Source organism: Trichosurus vulpecula, chromosome 5 (assembly GCF_011100635.1).
Source record: "Trichosurus vulpecula isolate mTriVul1 chromosome 5, mTriVul1.pri, whole genome shotgun sequence".
NCBI classification, from domain to species: domain Eukaryota; kingdom Metazoa; phylum Chordata; class Mammalia; order Diprotodontia; family Phalangeridae; genus Trichosurus; species Trichosurus vulpecula.
The window spans coordinates 308676148-308695515 of record NC_050577.1 but is presented as its reverse complement, the minus strand read 5'-3'; the positions used below and the strand labels follow the sequence as shown (position 1 = coordinate 308695515).

At 48.3% G+C, this 19368-nt stretch overlaps 1 protein-coding gene across 6 annotated transcripts in view; it reads left to right on the top strand.

Moving 5' to 3' along the window:
- The window catches only part of PPARA (peroxisome proliferator activated receptor alpha), a 62319-nt gene that overhangs the window by 17391 nt on the left and 25560 nt on the right, over positions 1-19368 (top strand). For 4 of the 6 annotated variants that reach the window (XM_036759145.1, XM_036759143.1, XM_036759141.1 and 1 more), the window contains exons 2-5: positions 10650-10896; positions 13799-13959; positions 15570-15708; positions 17330-17532. In XM_036759145.1, coding sequence (XP_036615040.1) covers positions 10689-10896; positions 13799-13959; positions 15570-15708; positions 17330-17532 — 711 coding nt within the window. In that variant the 5' untranslated portion in view covers positions 10650-10688. Of the gene's footprint in view, positions 1-1274; positions 1294-2682; positions 2792-10649; positions 10897-13798; positions 13960-15569; positions 15709-17329; positions 17533-19368 lie in introns of those variants that run through there. The other 2 variants (XM_036759144.1, XM_036759142.1) reach the window with 2 other exon arrangements.

Below are 19368 nucleotides of genomic sequence, written 5' to 3'. Positions count from 1 at the left end.
AGGAGTTGTTGTGGGAGGTAGGTGAGAAGTGTGCAAAAACGACCCACAGAGATATAGACTATCACAAACCTCACGTCTTGAAACATTTGTAAGGAATTTCTCCAAGGAAGGATCCTTCTAAATGTATTTGTTCTGTGCATATCTCTCAACCTCATCATGTCTGTATTCAGTCCATCACTCTTTAAGATGTCCCCTTCAGGCAATCATACCTTTCTGTTCATTCCACTTTATTGATTCCCCAATTATGTGAATGGTTAAAGCCTGAGTAGATGGCATTCCGTTGTTTCCTCTGAATCTGCCACAGTGTAGTCTGACAAAGGAGATGTGATTGGTCCTTTAAGATTTGGGAACAGGGAAACCTTGGGAGTCAGGGACCATGCCTTCTGGAGTTCACGATGGGCAAGGAGGGCAGTGTTGCCTAGAGACTGACTTGAACTTTCTGTTTTAGGAGCGTCCAGATATAGAGCAGGTGGGAGTCTGTCTCCTGAGAGAAGGGAAAGCAGCCCAAGAGCAACGGGAGATTTGAGAATGAAATTCTGGAAATGGACTCAGCCCCTAGTAGACTAAGTTCCTTGAGGGCAGGGAATCCTCAGTACCTAACCCAATGGTGAGGCCCTAGAACACTGTAAGCTTTTCAGTTAGTTAATTCATTCTAATCATGGAGAAAAGGGGGTCGGTGCTGAAAAGATTGATATACAGGGAGCTCGCTGCCAACGAATTTGAAATGGACCTGTGTAAGAAATGAAAGCAAAAGTATGAAAAAATGCTCTAAATCACTGTTGATTAGAGAAATGCAAATCGAAACAACTCTTAGGTACCACATCTCTCCTGTCAGATTGGCTAACAGGACAAAACAGGAAAATGATAAATTCTGGAGAGGATGTGGGAAAATTGGAACACTGTTACATTGTTGGTGGAGTTGTGAACTGATCCAGTCATTCTGGAGAGCAATTTGGAATTATGACCAAAGGGCTATAAAAAGGTGCATACTGTTTGACCCAGAAATACCACTTCTAGGGCTGTATCCCAAAGAGATCACACAAGTGGGAAAGGGACCCATATGTACAAAAATATTTCTAGCAGCTCTTTTTGTGGTGGCAAAGAATTGGAAATCAAAGGGATGCCCATCAATTGGGGAATGGCTGAACAAGCTATGGTATATGAAGGTAATGGAATACCATTGTGCCGTAGGAAATGGGGAACATACAGACTTCATAATAACCTGGAAAGACCCACATGATATAATGCTGAGCGAGTGGAACAGAACCAGGGGAACATTGTACACAACCACAGGTATATTGATTCTGTGATGACTAACTTTGATAGACTTGACTCTTCTCAGAAATACAAGGTTCAAAGACAGCTCCAAAGGACTCATGATGGAAACAGTTACCTACATGCAGAGAAAGAATTACAGAGTCTGAATGTGATTGAGGCCAACTATTTGCTCTCCTTTTTTTCCTCTTTTATTTTGGTTTTGTTTCTTCTCTCTCGTGATTCATTCCATCGGTCATAATTCTTCCTTACAACTTGACTATTGTGTAAACAAGTTCAATGCGAAGCTGTATGTAGAAGGTGTATCAGATGCCATGCTGTTTTGGGGGGAGGGGGAAAGAAAATCTGGAACCCAAAAACCTGTGGAACTCAGTGTTGTAAACTAGAAAATAAAAAATCTTAATTAAAAAAAAAGATATGAAAGCAAAAGCATGTAACTGGGCATGGTTACCAAAGAACAACAGCCACAAAAGTCCAGTAAGGATTGCGTCAGCCAAGCTAAAGCCAGGATGTGGCGATGCTTGGAAAAAAATGCTATCAATGGGAAAAAAGGCCCTTCTCCCTCCAAGCTTCATTGGATACAAGAGCAGGAGAACCCTTTTTATGATGGCTAGAAAGAGTAGGGAAGTAAGAGATAGAAGAGAGCCCCCATCCCACCCCCCATGAAGTCAAGGAAGAACCAGCAAGGATGATTGCTCAGGTGTTCCAGGGCATCTCTGTGAGACTGAATAGAAGTGGCACCGCATTAGAGGGGCCTAAGTGCCCCAGTGGTCCAGAAGAGAAAGTTACTACTTTGACCTACTGGCATCAATTCCTGGTCAGATTCTACATCTGAATGACTGGTGGGCCAGAGGAGGGAGACTCGCTAACACTTGAGAAACTGGTGATTGCTGCAAACCAGAATGAATTCATTTAGTAACAAGTTAGACCAGATACATTCAGAGACACTTCCTATAGCAAAGGAGAAGAGGGGAGGGAGTGCCGCTGTGGGCACAGTAGATTAGTATTTTCACAGGACTCTTGACCAAGGCTGGCATGGCGTCTCTGTGGATGAGGCTGACTGATCAAGAACACTCCACTATACCTGGAGATTCAGATGTTGCAGTTTCCAGCCCCCCAATAAAGAGAAGTAGTAAGGAATAAACCTGGACATGTTTTCCTATTCTCCATATCTGTACAGGCTGGAATCCTTCTCCAGATGCTAACAAAACAGTCCAGACCGTTTTCTCCTGGTGAATTACCTTTGAGAATCGAGGGTCATATGGCGTTATGTAACTGGCAAGGTCATCGTCCCTCTGGTCCCTTCTCTGTAATCTCCACCTAGTAAAAGTTTCAACTTTACCCCCAACTGCTTTCCCTTTGCGAGTTCTGTACAGACAGAAGCCAAGCTTTGGGCCAGCACATCCAAGCCTCAGTCCAGCTGACACCTGCCTCCCGCTCATTGACAACAGACAGGGCAGCTTTCAAAATTCCCCATCTTTCTTATTTGACTTTTCTGACATGAAGGTGAATTAAGGTAAGATTATTGTTTCAAATGATACCTAAATAAAGAGAGCATACTAAGGGCTCTGAGGAACAGCTACATTGAGAATGAAGGGAATGAACACATAGATCACCTCTGTGATCTGTGTGTTCCTTGGTAGGAGAAGGGAGGATTTGGTCTGTTTTAAAGATACAAGCCCCAAATACTATTTATGCAGGTACAGAAATCCTTTCTATTCTCTGGCACACCCATGGGCTTGTGCCTCTGCCAGGGTATTTCTCTGTTTGCAGATTCCCGGTAGAGTTGCTCAGGACTATTGATGAAATAATTAAATATTCCCATTGTGTGCGCTAGGCACTAGCTTGGTTTGTATTTCTTTAGAGAAAATGGTTGTTTTCATTTCTGTTTTCCCAGAGGCTAGCCCAGGGCATTTACTCACTAAGCGTTGACTTGAAGCCAGTACCCAACGCTGAGGGTGGGGATCCTACTTCTCCCCTGGGTTCCAAACAGGAGCTCTACATTTCTTGTACTTATAGTAGCTTCGTTAGCATGTTAATTGTTATGTGGAAAATTGAACTTGGCTAGACTTCTCCAGGCAGACATTCTAAGGTGGAACAAGTCATGTCTGTCTGGGGGCATTCAGGAAGGCATAGAGGAGAGAGCCATTTGAACTGGCCCTTGAAAGATGGGTACAGTTTCATGGGTAAGAAAGAGTACCAGCCAAAAAGTACTGGGGGCAGGGGTAGAGTGGGCTGGTGGCTAGTGGTGATTGCAGCGTGGCTCTCCAAACCCTGGGGATGTCCAGGTAAATGCTGGGTCACCCTGTGCTGGGAATGTTGAAGAAAGGGCTTCAGGCAGGGTTTGGTGGGCAAGAGTCTCCCTTCTCTCCACAGAGAGCACTAGCTCCCACTCATGTTGCACAAGGCAGTATGGGTATTAGCCAGGCTTTTAAGAGGAGAGGCTTGCCCAGACTCACGTGACTCTGGATCCCCTGACTTTGAATCCAGAACAGCTTTTAGTCTAGGCCAGTGGTTCTCACGGACTTGGGTGGGAGGGGCTGGGACCTCTGGGGAGGTGGCAGCTTCTCATTTTAAGGCTCTGATGACATTTAGTATCAGGAAGTTGGAATCTGAAGTCTTAGTGCTACTGTTTAAGCTCATTCCTCTTCGTGCGTGGGTAGTTGGGTCTCTATTGTGTATCAAGAAATGCTTCCTGCAAAGAATGTGATTCTTTAGTTACCTCCTATGATGGTTAAATCCCTGCAGGTGATGAACTGAGGCACTGAGCTCAGTGCAGCAGGGAGAGTTCAGATAAGACACCAGCACAAATCATTACAAGAGAAGGCAGAACAGGGCAGGCAGGGTACAATACAAAGTCTAATGGGGATGGCAGGAGTGGGGAGTCCTTGCCATGGCTCCAGGAAGGCTGGATGCGGGAAATGGTAAGAGGTGGTAAGGAGAGAGTATGAGCAAAGAAAAGAGGTGGAGGTGGTTAAAAATATGGTATGTCTGTATGGTGGGGGCAGTGGAAAGAGTCCAGTCCCGGTCTGGCTAGAGCAGGTATGAAAGGGAGTCTCATAAGATAATTTAAAAGGTAAAATGGGCCAGATTTTGGAGGTCCCTGAGTGTCCAAGTTAAGGAGTTTTGACTTTATTTAGAAGAAATATGGACTCCCAGTGGGTTCTATGTGACTAGATTAGTCCAGCACTGTTCTTAAGGATAGACTGGAAAGGAAGAGAGAGGAGGCTGGGTAGGATGGGTGGCAGAAGGTGGTGGCCATGGGGTCAGAAGCAGGGGAGGGGAGGGACCATTTGGAGGTAAAAGCAACAGGATTTACTAACAAGTCATCACCTCCCCATCCCGGTTTCAAAACCCAAGAGAATAAATCATTTGATGATGCCTTTGACGGAAAGGAAAAGAGAACAAGCCTGATTTGGGAATGAGACTGGCCTGCTGCAGGGCGGGGGGCGGGGGGGGGGGGGTGGCGTCCTGACCTAGAGATCTCCTAGGCAATAATTGATGAGGGTTTTCAATTCAAAGACAGCTCTGGGAGACTTCTGCAGAAGTGACCATTGAAGCTAAGGCAGTGAGCAGGATTAGGAAGAGAGAGTTTCAAGAGAAAGAGGCTGGGGCAGAACCTGGGGGAGCCCCTACCTTACATGGTACAGGGAAAAATGAGGACCCAGAGAAGGGGAAGAAGGAAGCAACAAGCAGGAGTGTGGGATATCTCTGGAGCCAACGGAGGCAGGATGGGGATGGGGAGAATCACCTGCTGCCCAATTGTAGAGATAGCCAGGAGGAGGAGGAGGGAGCCCAAAGAGAGAACACTTGGATTTGGCCATTAGAATCAGCCATTAGGAAGTCATCAGTGACTTTGAGAATGGTTTTCTAAAATGGACAGGAATGAAATCCAGTTTTAAGGGGCTAAAGAGAGGGTGGGGGAGTGAGGAAGTTGACATACCAAGATGATTGGGCCATGGAGAGAAGAGGGGAACTGATGGATAGAGTCATGGTTTAAGGACCACATGAGCACTTTTACAAACAGGAAGCTCCCTGCAGAGAGGGCAGGGCTGACTGCTGGAAGAAGGCCCTGGAAGAAGAGGAAGGGGATGGAGTCCAGGTCACAGTGAATTGGATTGCTCTAAGTGAGGAGAGGAGTGTGGGAAACCACGGCTTTGGGCACAGGCGAGAAAGAGAACGTGTTTGACTGCCAAGTTTGGAAGAGATACTAAGGGAGTAGGTGACCTACAGCCTCAGTAATTTCAGTAGGATGGCCCAGGGCACCTGCTGGGGCAGTGTGTGGTGGGGGATTGAGACTGAAGAGATGAACAGTTCTGAAGAGTCCCTGGAGAGAGCTCAGTTGGGTCAAGGTCCCCATTCTTCTACTTTACACCCTGCCAGGTACAAGGGGCTTTGAGGGCAGGTAGTCCCCAACTTGTGGGTCAGGGTCCTGTAACTAGGGCCCAGGTTTCATTGAGTTACAGATACCAACAGCTGGCTGGCTCTCCATGAACTTGTAGTGTCTGTGTGTGGGAACAGGATGGTCTGCCAGGGGGCAGCTTATAGCTCCCTAAAGAAATACACCAGAGAAGGGACATATTCATAGGACAGTGCTTTGTGGTTGTAGAGGCAGCCTCCTAACAAAAATCAGGGGCAGAGCCCATGGATGCTGGGTCTCCTGATGTCTCCCTAGCATCAGTGTTGTAGACAAAAAGGGACTTCACTCCCAATACTTCTGCTAGCCAGGCAGCCACCAGAGACAGCCTGGCTAAGGAGTCTGAAGACCAGGCTTTCCCCGAAGAGCACTGGCATTCACTGGTGATGTTTCTCTCTGCTCCACAAGTGTCCTCATATATAAAACACTCACAGGGACTGGCCCTGGGATTTCTGCACAGTCGAGTGGTGCAGACTGGCCTGTGTACAATGAGAAGAAGGATGAGGCCGCCTCGCCAGGTTTTAGTTTACAAGGCACACTCTACATGACGTCGCACTGAAAGCTCACTGAAGTCCAGGGAAAGTGAGAAGTCAGGGATTCCTGTCCCCTTGAATAATAATTAGCACCATAGCATTCATAAGGCACTTTACAAAGACTATCTCTTGATCCTCCCAACAACCTGGGAGGTAGGTACCAATGTGATTTTTAAGGTAAGGAAGAGAGAGGCTAGGGGCCTTGTCCAGGGTCTTGCAGCTAGTAAAGTTCTGAAGATGGATTTGAACTCAGGTCTTCCTGAATCCAGGGCCAGCCCTCTGGGCACTGTAGTACTCCTTAACTTCCTCCAGAGTTAGGGAAACTGACGGGTCCAAAGTCACTCAGAAGTAGTAGCATGGTCCCTAGATGCTATGGGATTTGCAGCCTTTGCCCTCTTTCGACATCATCTCCCAGGGGTGGCCTGACCTCCTATCTCATGGCACCCATGCCAGGCTTGATGACCAAGCAGCTTCCCATGTATCTCACTCATCTCCTTATCCATGTCAACTGCTTGTTATCTACTATAGCTGGAGCTGGAAAGAGCCAGTTAGCTAAACGGTTTGTTTGGAAGCCGTCTCCCTGACCAAAGTACAAGACATTATCTCCTGACTTAACTTTGTGGTTTGGTTTTATTTACCTCTCTTTCCTAAGTTTAAAATAAACCTTAAAAAAGTCAGATAGTCTTTGAACACAAACTAAGAGGAAAAATAGGACAGTTTTCAAAAACAAATCATAACTTCTTAGAAACGGTGAGCTACAAACTGACCCCAATGTCCTCTAGGCCCACTCGGGATGATACATTTCCTCCTAAGTCAGGTCAACTTGAACACCTGTGGTTTAGCAGAAAAGTAGCTCTCCTAGAGTTCCACAAACTCCAAGTGCCTCCTTGCTGGCTCCTAGGGACAAAGTTCCTCCAGCAGTGGGAAGGACGATTGGGTAGGGCTGGGGGCTGCCCTTGGTGCTGGGCAGGTGCTATTTGTTGGGTTGAAATATGCAGCTGGCTGCTGGGAGCTGGAGATGGCCAATTGTTTAACCTCTTCCTTGTCTTGGTGGTTGTTTTCAAGGAATACTTCATGGCCACATCTTGTGGTCAGAATATCTGTCCCACATTTATGTATTTGAGAGCCAAGCACCAGGCTGAAGTGCTGGGGGGTTGGGGGTCGGGGTGCCAAAACCTCCCTGGGCGGAGCTTTAACAGCATAGAATAGACATGGTCAGTGTGTCCCTTCCTGTCCTCCTTCCACATGGGCAAAAGTGTTGATCTGCAGCCCTTTCCACATAGTACATGCACAGGTAAAGAGTTTGTGGTTCTTTGAGGCTGAAGCAGCTGTCAGGACTCGTAACTAGGGCAGAGATTTCATTAGCTCTTTTGTTTGTACACCACCTTCCTCACAACAATCTTCTGATGTAGGAATTACAACTCTTAATTTCATTTGAGAGATGAGGAAACAGACTCAGAGTGGGGAAGGTGACCCACCCACAGTCATGCAGCAAAGATGAGGCAGAGTCCAGCTACAAACCCAAGTCTTTTGGTTCTAAGCCCAAGTTCTAGGTGCTTTCTGTGAACTACGTCGTGCTAACTTTTCTCTCTGCCTTTTCAATGGGAAATGAAAGATCACCTGTACGGTATCCTTCTGCCTGACACTTGCTAAATGTCTTTAAGCAGCCCAGTTCTCAGATGGTTATACAGATATAGCAGGGGGAATTAGAAGTGAGAAGTTACAAGGAGAGAGTACATTTAATATATGATTGTTTCTTAACCTAATTAACTTCACAATTAAACATTTTCTTAATAATACTATGATTTCATTTAAATAGTGCCTACTATTTGCCAGGGACCATGCTAAGTGCTTTACTAATATCTCATTCAATCCACAGAACAACCGTTGGAGATAGGAGCTATTATCCCCAGAGGTTAAGTGACTTGCCCAAGATCCCACAGCTAGTAAGTTTCTGAGGTCAGATTTGAACTTAGGTCTTCCTGGGTCCCAGTTTTAGGGCTGTGTGCACTGTGGCACCCCCATCTGACTGCATGTAGGCTACAAACTCCTTGAAGGGAGACTCTCTTGATAAATGATCGGGGAGCACAGATCCCCAGCCTTGGAGAGCTGAAAGCACACTCAGTAGCCAACACCTGTTCCCTAAAGAACCTGCACCACCTCATAGCCGACAAGGCCTGTCCAGCTGCAGCCTATTCTGATACTGGACAGCTCCCCCGCAAGGCCCCTGAGCCACAAAACAGCCCTTTGGATGCCTGAGAGCTGGGCACAGCTATCACACCTGCCCCCTCCCCATTCCCTCAAGCTAAATAGCCTTAGTTCCTTGGACCGATCCTCTTGGGGCATGAATGGGAGGCCCTTCCCCATCCTGGTTGCACCACCCTCCCCCACTCCTGCCATGCTCTCTAGTTTATCAATGTTATTTTTCTAATGTGGTGCCCAGAACTGAAGCTAATTCTTCTTATGGGGTCGGAGCAGGGAAGAGAACAGCAAGACCCTCCCTCCCCGCTCCTGGCAATTCTGCCCCTCTTAATGAAGTCCAGGGCCATATGACCTTTATACTCCATGCTGCTGATTCATGCTGAGGTCGAAGTTCACTCCGAGCTCCAGGTGGTTTTCAGACTGCCTCCCCTCCCTGCCTGATACTTGTGCCGTTGGCTTTCTGTTTTGAATCCAGGTATGACATTTTACATTGATCTGTACTGAATTTCTTCTGATTCAACCCAGCCCCTCAATCTTTTTGGAATCTGACTTTATCACCCACTGTGTTAGCCATTCTCCCAGCTGTGGGGATACAAATCTGCTGAGCATGCTGCTTCCCTCTTTGTTCAAGTCACTGATAAAAAACGTTAAACTGTGAGGCCAAGCCCTGATCCCCGAGGCACTACACTGGAGACCTCTAGGCAAGCTGACAAGGGATTGTTAATTAATTACCCGGTCACTCAACCAGTTTGAAATCCATCTCATTGTAGCCCACACCCCTCTGTCTTTTCGCCAAGAATGAGGAGTCCTTTACCAGAGGCTTTGTCAAATCTAGAACTGGCAGACCCACGACATTCTTGAGATCCTGTGGGCTTCATTACCACAATCAGAAAAGAAGGTTTGCCCAGCAGGGCCCCAGCCTGGTGAAGGCAGGCCAGTCTGGTAGTCCCCACTATCCTTTCTAGATACTCACTCCTCTAGTCTTTCATGATCTATTTTAGAATTTCCCCGGGTGGGTGCAGTGGGGAGGGCAAGCTCCCCGGCTTGGAGCTGTCCAACTCTGTTCTGCATCTTCTTTGCATTTGGTGTCTGTCCCAGTCCAGGCCTGTGTCACCCCACAAACCTTCCACAGCCTTTCCGAATCACAGGCAGTCAGATGTCTGGCCTCCTGCCCTAGCTTCTAGCATCCTAACTCTTCTAGTTAAAAGCTGAGGTGGAGGGTGAGTCCTCTGAGACATTGATTGATCCCTTCAGATCCCACCCACCCCCATTTCCTCCTTCATTGGAATGGTTTCCCTTTGAATTTCCTTTTTGAGGTTCTGACCCTTTGTGGGCTGACTTCACTATAGCAATGACTCCTGACCCTTCTTTTGTCAGGCAGGTGAAGCCTGAATTGTTTTTAAACACACAAAATAAAATACCTGGGATTACAAAGCAAACCAATTATATATATATATATATATATATATATATATATATATGTGTGTGTGTGTGTGTGTGTGTGTAAATATATGTGCGTGTATATATGTGTGTGTATATATATATGTCTGTGTGTATGTATATGTGTATATATATATATATATATATATATATATATATATATATGTCTTTTTTTCCATCTTCCCCATTCACACCACTCTCCAGGTTAAGAACCCTTACCCTTACAATTTCAGGGCATGAGATCCAGCCCGTACTTGCTCTGAACCCTCTAAAATCTGTGTTACTCAGATCTGAGCTGCGTGTCAGACTGTGCCCAGGTTTCCTCTGCTGCAATCTAGCATGGAATGAGTGGTCCTCCCCCTCAAGGCTCCCCAAATTTCTGATTGTGGCAGCTAGGAGGAGCCAGAGTACACAGAGCATTGGGCCTGGAGTCAGGAAGCCCTGAGTTCTCATCCAGGCTTAGACACTAACTGTGGGACTCTGGGCAAGGCACTTAACCTTTGCCTGCCTCAATTTTACCCCTTGTCAAATGGGAATGATAACAGTACCTACCTCCCAGGGTTGTCGTGAGGATCAAGTAAGATAATGGTTGTAAAGCCCTCAGCCCAGCACCTGGCACATAGTAGGAACTATGGAACTCTGATGATCCTGATTGTAATGATTCTGACAGAATGAGTTTCCTTATTAGCAGTGAATCAAAAGTGGCCTCAGGTAACAAGTGACATTTTAGCCAAGTAGTATATCTGATTTTATAAATATCTTTTTGCTCTTCCTCCCTCCAGTTTAAAGACCTTTAAAGGGACCAGCTTTGCCTTGCCAAGATGGTAGACACCGAGAGTCCAATCTGCCCCCTTTCTCCACTTGATGATGGTGATCTGGAAAGTCCGCTCTCTGAAGAGTTCCTCCAAGAGATGGGGAGCATCCAGGAGATCTCTCCATCCCTTGGTGAAGACAGCTCTGGGGCCTTTGGTTTTGCAGAGTATCACTGCTTGGGAAGTGGTCCAGGATCTGACGGGTCCGTCATCACAGGTCAGTGCTTCATTTGCTGGCAGGTTTGTTTAGACTTTTGTTCTCAGACAAAACCATTTCACCTGTGCAAAAATCAATGAACAAACACTTAGTGAGTACCTACTGTGTTCCAGGCAACATGCTAAGCTCTGGGGATGCAAAAAGAGGCCAAAGACAGTCCTCAAGGAGCTCATACTCGAATGGGAGAGAGGTGCTACAAAGCAAATTGTGTACAAGATAAATGGCAAATAACCAAGAGAGAGAAGACACTGGAATTAGGAGGGGCTGGGGAAGGTTTCCTGTAGAGGGCAGAATTTTAGCTGGGACTTAAGGAAGGTGGGAGGTGGAGCTGAAGAGGGAGGCTGTTCCAAGCGTAGGGGATGACCAGAAAATGCCCAGAACTGAGGCTGGAGAGTCTTGTTGGTGGAGCAGCCAGGAGGCTGGGGTCCTGGAGTGGAGAGGACGAGTCTGGGGAGTCCAGTGTACCAAGACAAAAAGGGAGGAGGGGGCAGGTTAGGAAGGACCTCGAATGCCAAGCAGAGCATTTTGTACTTGATGCTGGAAACAGAGGGAGCCACTAGACATGTTTGGACCCGTGCTTTAGGAAAATCACTTCAGTGGCTGAATGGGGGATGGCCTGGAGTTGGGGGAGCCTTGAGGCAGGCAGGCTCCACCCCCGCAGTGGCTGTGGCCGTAGTCCAAGTGAGGTGATGAGGGTTTGCATGAGAGGGGTGGCAGAGTCAGAGGAGAGCAGGGGGCAGATTCAAGAGATGCAGCAGAGGTGAAATTGAGAGGCCTCGGCACCATTTTGGACCTGGGGGAGGGGTAAGAGATAGTGAGGAGGCCCAGGATGACTGCTAGCTTGGAAGTCTGGGAAACTGGAGGATGGGGGTGCCCTCTACAGTAATAGGGAAGGTAAGGGGGAGGGTTTAGGGGCAAAGATCACAAGTCTGGCTTTGGACATATCGGATTTAAGATGTCTGCTGGACGTCTAGTTCAAGATGCCTGAGTGTCAGATTGAAGGTCAGCAGAGAATCCGGGGCAGAAAGCGGTACCTTTGAGAACTGTCAGCATAAAGATTGTAATTAAATCCATGGGAGCTGAGGAGATCACCCAGGGAGGTAGCCTTGGGGAGAAGAGGGCCCAGACAGGCCCCTGGGGACACCTCTGGTTAGAAGGTGTGATCTGAAGGAGGATCCAGTCAAGGAGACAGAGAGGGAATGGTCAGAGAGGGAAGAGAAGAACTGGGGGGGATTCCCAAAAACCTATAAGGTTAGAAACAGAAGCTATATAAAGGTCATACGCAAACAAATCTCACCACCCACTTCATACCTGAAGTGAACTGTGCATTAACTCTGCAGGCGAGCAACCTGTCTTAGCCCGCCACACGGACCAGTATGGCAAGCAGCTGATGGAGAGGGAGCCTTCCCCATGGAGATTTGGTGGGGACCATCATGGTTAGAAGGGGCAGTTTGCAAAGCATGCCAAAGCATCAGGCGTCCCCAGATGGCAGACCTGCCAGCTGGCCACAGGGCATCCCAGTCTACACCAGTCACACCAATCAGGTTCTCCCTCCCGGTTTTGCTCGCTCAAAGAGAAGGGCTCCTTTAAAAAACTGTTTTTCTAGTCATAATTAGCTTTCTGTTTCCTATCTAATCTGATCCCTTGTTAAACTGTTTTCTCCAAATGATGCAAGTTACTGATGGAGAAGGGCCTTGTCTAAAGCAAATTTGCTTTTTGCAAAAGGTTAGACGTTGGAAGCCTGGTGAGTGAAGGCAGATTGTTCGAGCGAACAAAAAGTTTCATGTTTTCCTCATGACCACAATATTCTGAGGCTTCCTTTTGGAAGCAGGAAGACTAGGGAAAGCTTCTCTAATCAGACAAATTACTGCAGTGATTGTTTAAGAGGAGGGATGGCTTCGTGTTCTCAGAGTCAGATGCATGTAGCCTGGACATTAAGAGGAGGTCCACAGGAAGTCTGGCAGATTTGTCCTGGGTCCATTCGTGCAATGAATTAGCTAAGGGAAGCAGGGGAGAGCATCAGAGCAGCCTCAAGTCCCAGAAGGGTGGGGGTGGGGGAGACAGGAAGGGGAGCCCCCAGGGGGCTCGGCAATTTAGGCCAGGAGAAAAAAGGTCTCTAAGGCAGAGCCCCTCGATTCCCTGCCTCAGTAAGGGGAGTCAGCAAGCAGGGAGGGAGGCTTTTGTCTTAGCCCAAAGGGCCACAGGCTGCAGGGGCTATGAATGGGGTACTTGGCTAAGGATAGGTAATAAGAGTATTCCACCAAGACCAAGGAGAACATCCCAGCCCAGACCTGAGGCATCGAGGGAGGGAAGGTTCTCCTGCATCTCCTTCATGGCGTTCCAAGGGCTGGACATAGAAATCAGCCCTAAGGGCTCCCTTCTGCCACTCAGGGCTGGCCTTCTGGGTGGTCAGAGGGTTTTCTCCTGTGCCCCAGAGCAGGCTTCCCCTACTTCTGACCGTGGGGAGCAGGGGAAGGCTCCTGACATTCCCTCCTCCTACAGCCACAGCTTTCTTTACTGGGCTTGTGTGTCCCCCCTCCTCCATTAGATGACAAGCTTTTTGAGGACAAGAGCTGTCTTTCTTTTTACTACTTGTATCCCCGGTGCCTGACACAGTGCCTGGCACATTGTGGGCACTTAATAAATATTGATTGGGTTGGTTTCCTCCCTCATTGGACCTACCTGGGCACCTCATGCCCAGGGTACAGAGGGAAGCCTTAGGGCCAGAATGTTCTGTCTGTGTACAAACTTTTGCAAACAGTCCTCACCGATCCAAGAGGAAATCTCGGCTATTTACCGGCCTTCTCACACTCTTTCAGTGGTGCTCCAGTTTTGTAATTTCCTAGATGGTTCTTCCACAGATAACCTCCAGCGTTCACCAGAATCTCGCCTTTTCCCTCAGACACCCTTTCCCCAGCGTCCAGTCCTTCATCTGTGAGCTACACCCCAGCTGCGGGCAATGCTGATGACTCTTCCAGTGCTACGTTAAACATCGAGTGCAGAATTTGTGGGGACAAAGCCTCTGGCTACCATTATGGTGTGCATGCCTGCGAAGGTTGTAAGGCAAGTGCGGCAGCTGCCAGGCCATGAGCCTAGTGGCTCATCAGAAAAAATGCAAACTGAAATGTTGGGTGACATCTGGGAGGGTCTGGGCCTGGGCCATTGGCTGGCTGGGTGGCCGGGAGCTCCTCAGGTCCAGAGGAAGGGATGAAACTAGATGGTTTCTAAAGCCCTTAAGGGACCTGACACATTTCTTTGTTCCGTTCACCTAAAAAGGAAAGAACATTGCACTCGGTGTTCTCAGAAATTCATCCTTTGTAGGCATCTCCACAGGGTACCCCTTTCCTTTGGTGGAGCCTAACTAATGGTCAGTGGGAGTGTCCTGGGGAGAGAGGAGTCATCTAGACCTCTCAAATGGCTAACCCACTCACCATCCATGCCCAGACTTAGAGAATCATCCTCCCTCAAGGGAAGCTCGGAAGGCATCTCCTCCCACGGAGTAGGAACCTTTGGCCCTGAAACAACCTACTCTCCTAGGCCCCTCCTAGCTCTGACTGGGCCACAGGCATCCAGCTACAGCCCAAAGACTAGCCTCACTAAATACAGAGAGGCTACAAGGGCTATAGCGGGTCTGCTGTGGCATGTCACGGAATGGGTCCAGGGCCTGTGATCTGCACAGGTGAAGGGTTGGGATCTGGAGTGAGTCCAGGGCCTGCTATCTGTGTGGAGGAAGGGTTGGGACCTAGAGTGTGTCCAGGACCTGCTATCTGTACAGGTGAAGGGTTGGGATCTGGAGTGTGTCCAGGGCCTGCTGTCTATGCAGGTGAAGGGTTGGGATGTGCAGTGGGTCCAGGGTCTGCTATCTGTGTGGTGAAAGGTTAGGATCTAGAGCGGGTCCAGGGTCTGCAATCTGCATGAGTGAAAGGTTAGGATCTGCACTGAGGCCTTTGCAGGCCCAGGACATGGCCAGGGTGTGAGCTGTGATGCAGTAGGTGGCTGGGGCTAAATTCATTGGGTTAGAAAGTGTGTGAGTCTCTGTCTGCACTGGCTAGGGTCCTTTTTAGGGAAGGACAATGAATTCTTCTTGCAATGGGTGTCTTCCCAGGCATTTCCCCTGAGCCTCAGCTCTGTGGCTAGACTACGTGAGGAGAGAGGAGACTCCAGCCTGCTTTACATTTCTCTCTAGCCATGGCCTTGAGGTTTCCATGTTATGTGCTCACCCTGAAAAAGCGAGGAGCTAGGAGCCCCTTCATGCAGATCAGAGCTTTTTTAACAGGGAATTTGCTTTCTCCTTAAATTTAAGTCACCAGTGGGAGCCCCCCATCCAGGCCCACACTCAAAGGCAACTCTCAGTAAAGTCTCCAGTCCCCAGGCTGCCTCCACACCACAACAAGGCACCAGGTTTGTGGACAGTTGAAGCTGTACCTGTCATTCAAAACGCAGCCGGGCCAGGCTCCCAGAAGCTGCCCTGGCAGCTCCTACACCCTTGCTCTGTAGTTGTAGAAGGTTATGGGCTGCTCCTGTCTGATGAGATCCACAGTGAAGAAACCTCAGCTTCTTGAGGGGAGCCAGGGGGCTTCTGAGACCGCCGAAAAGGATAGAGTGGCTCAAGTGGTTTGAGTTTCAAGGCACAATTCCTAGTTGTTACTAAACCGCGTGGTAACCTCTCACAGGGGTTTTTCCGGAGGACCATTCGCCTTAAGCTGGCCTATGACAAGTGTGATCACAGCTGTAAAATTCAAAAAAAGAATCGTAACAAGTGTCAATATTGCCGTTTCCAGAAGTGCCTTTCAGTTGGAATGTCACACAATGGTAGGTAAGGCCACCCTTCCTCTCTCTGGCCCTTCCACCCTCTCTCCTTCCATCCCTCTGTCTTTCCTTCCCTCCTTCTCTTCTTCTCTCCCTCCTTCCCTCCTTCATTCCTTCTGTCCTTGCTTCCCTCTGTTTTTCTCTCTTTCCCTTCTCTCCTTCCCTTTCTTCTTCCTTCCTTCCTTCCCTCCCTTCCATCTTCTCCCCCTCCATCCCTTTCTTTTTTCCTCCCCTCCCTTCTTTCCTCCTTCCCTCTTTTCTTTCCTCCCTCCTTCTTCCCTCCCTCTTTTCTTCCCTCCCTCCTTCCCTCCTTCTTTCTCTCCTTCCCCCCTTTTTCCCCTTCTTCCTTCCCTCCCCCCTCCTTTCCCTCCTTCCTTCCCTCCCTCCCCCATCCTTCCCACTTCCCTCCTTCCCTTCCACCTCCTCCCCTCTCTCCTCCCTGGGTTCCATTTGTTTTTTGAGCATCCTGCTGGGTGGTCCCTCTTGGTATTCCACTGCTTAACCACCATAACACGCTTTTCATTCAAAGAGTCCTGGGTCGGGGGATGGGGAGTTGAGCTCTCATTGGAGAAAGAAAAAGGGATGGTTTTGTCCCTGAGGAAGAGGATGACAGTCTCCCAGGCCTCTGCGTTTCTGAATTTGCTTCCAAGCCTGAATGATGGCCTCTGCTAGAGTCCTGCCCAGATGCTTCTATGGGCATTGGGGGGGGGGGGCGGGCTGTGACACTGGAAGACCAGCCTGCCAGTGGAGTTTCCCCAAGATGGACAAGGCCCCCATGAGCAGCCTGAGCTAGTTCAGGCAGTGTAGGGGGACAGGGCAAGGTCTTGGATTCCTCAGGGCTCAGCCCTGGTGCAGGGGGAAGAAGAGGCCATGGGGGAAGTCACTGCGAGTTCCCTGGGGGTGAGAAACCCCAAGGGGTTAGAAGAGGCTGCACGAGGTTGGGGCTTTATTTCCCAGGTCTTTCCAGGCTCCCTCTCCTGGGGTAGGTGCTGGAGCATCCCCAGCTCAAGCTTCCAAAGCAAAGGCTTCAGGTCCCCAACACCCAAACATGCTCATAGACGGGCTCCATGTCTATCCTTGCGTACAGAGACTGGAAATAAGCTCTGCTCTAGGGGAGTAAGCTCTGACTCATGCCCCTTTTCCTCTCCTTGAAACCAGTAGCTTCATGGGCCACCTACTCTACCTGCAGAATGCCAAGCAAGCAGCAAACCGGAGGTCATCCCGCCATTTAAATAAATAGCATTTCTGATCTGAGAGATAGCACACACACCCCCTTCTAACCTATCTTTAAAGTCTACTACACGTTCCATTTCTATCCAATGAGGTATTTGTCATGTGTGTAGCACTGGGTGCATGGTGCAGAGTAGGGCTTGCTCATTCCCTTCTCCCCTCCCTACACAGTGAAATTCTGACTTTCAGGTTCACCTTGACCTTGTCATTAGAATGCAAAATTGAATGGTAGCAGAAGTGGCCTTTCTATCATGTGTCCACTTTTAGCAATAGTCTCATTCCTGTCCTAAAGGGGGGCATTCGGTCATGAGTCATTCTCATCTTAGGCATGAGGTCCTTCCTCGTGACATGATTTTAACTTCCATCCACATTTCTCCCCCATCTTTCCCCCCAGCCATCCGTTTTGGGAGAATGCCGAGGTCTGAAAAAGCGAAATTAAAAGCAGAGATTCTAACATGTGAACACGACCTAGAAGATGCAGAAGTTGCAGATCTCAAGTCTCTGGCCAAGCGCATTTATGAAGCCTACCTGAAAAACTTCAACATGAACAAGATCAAGGCCAGAATCATCCTGGCAGGGAAAGCCAGCAACAACCCAGTAGGTGTTTTTGTTTCCACTTTCCTGTGGGTGACGACTGCAAGGGGATCGGGGTAGAACTCAGAGGCCTGGGTGTGATCAGCCCTTTTCCTGACCCTCCATTTTCTAAAATAAGAAACTGAGGCTCTGGATAGTGGGAGTGGAGAAAAGAGGGGCCTGCCCCGGGGCAAACGGCCAGGACTGGAACCTGAGTCTCTGGACACTTATTGATGCCTTGATCTTGATGGTTTCACAGCTCAGATCTTTGGCTTTTTCTGGTTACATTGTTGCAATCCTTGTTGATGTTGTTTTCCTGGTTGAGCTCCCTTCACTCTGCATCAGTTCATAGAAGTCTTTCCAGGCTTCTTCATATTCCTCACATGCATCATTTCTTGTTGCTCAGTCATTCAGTCACGTCCAATTCTACTTGACCCCATGGGCTTTTGTCCATGGGGTTTTCTTGGCAAAGATACTGGAGTGGTTTGCCCTACCCTTCTCCAGTGTGCAGATGAAGAACTGAGGCAAATAAAGGTTAAGTGACTTGCCCAGGGTCACACAGCTAGTAAGTGCCTGAGGTCAGACTTCCCAATTCTAAGCTCTGTCCATCACATCACCTAGCTGCCCTATCATTTCTTCTAACTCAGCAATATTCCATTACAAGTTGGTGGACCACACTTTGTTTAGCCATTCTCCGATCAATGGGCATCTGCTTTGTTTTTTTGCTGCATTGCTACAGTGAGCGTTGGGGTTTATGGGGCTCTTTCTTTAACCTCTTTAAGGTAACATGCGAATGGCTGTGGGATCTCTGGGTCAAAAGGTATGGATATTTCAACCGCTTTCTTACCATAGCTCAACATCACTATCCAGAAGGGTTGGGCCAATTCACAACTCCACCAGCAATGTACTGGCATATTGAGCCTCCCACAGCCCACCCGCCATTGATTGTTTCTCTCTCTTGTCATCTTTGCCAACTTCCTGGGTGTGAAGTGAACCTTAGAGTAGCTTTGATTTGCTTTTCTCTTGTTGCTAGTGAATGCTTTGGCGTGATCTTTCACAGTCTTGTTCATCGTTTGTAATTCTCTTGAGAAATGTTTGTTCCTCTCCTGTGACCGCCTCCCATTTGGGAAAAGAACAGCACTTGTCTATTTGCCATCAGATGATCATTGTCCCAAAAAGCACGGAAGACAAAGCGGTGGTTTAGTGGAAGGGGCAGCATCTATTAATGCCTCAAGTTCACAACCATTCAACTAAAAGTTGCTCGACATTGATTCCTCTTTTCTGTCTTTATTGAGCATGCTGTAGTGGAGGGAGTGATGATCTAGTAGTCAGAGGTAGGCCTGAGTTCAAATCCTACCTCAGACACTCACTGTGTGACCTTAAGCAAGTCACTTATCCTCTCTCAAACTCAGTTTCCTCTTCCATAAATAGGTGGCTATTAAGGATGTGTGTCTATAAAGTGCTTTGCAAATGGTATGGTGTGACAGATGTGTCTGCCAAGGCTATCATGACTTATGATGATTATGGAACAGAACAGAAAAGAATTTCCATGTTTTAGAGAGAGTGTAGTCTATCATTGGGAATTTTTAAAATGTCCTGTTTTAAAAATTCTTTTCTTGGAAACCCCTTCATTCCTGCCTCGCACCCCTTATTCCAGCCCCCAGCTCTCCCCTTTTTCTTCCCAACCCACCCCCCACACACACCATGATCTGGATCTCCTCTTTGTAGTAGCAAGAGGAGCATCAGGGCAGAAAGGCTGTGTGTGTCAGCAGGCAGGCTTTGGGGAGGGATATCTCATGCTCTGAATCCCCCAAACACACCTCATACCACCACCGTCGTCATCTACCCTAGCACCTTCCT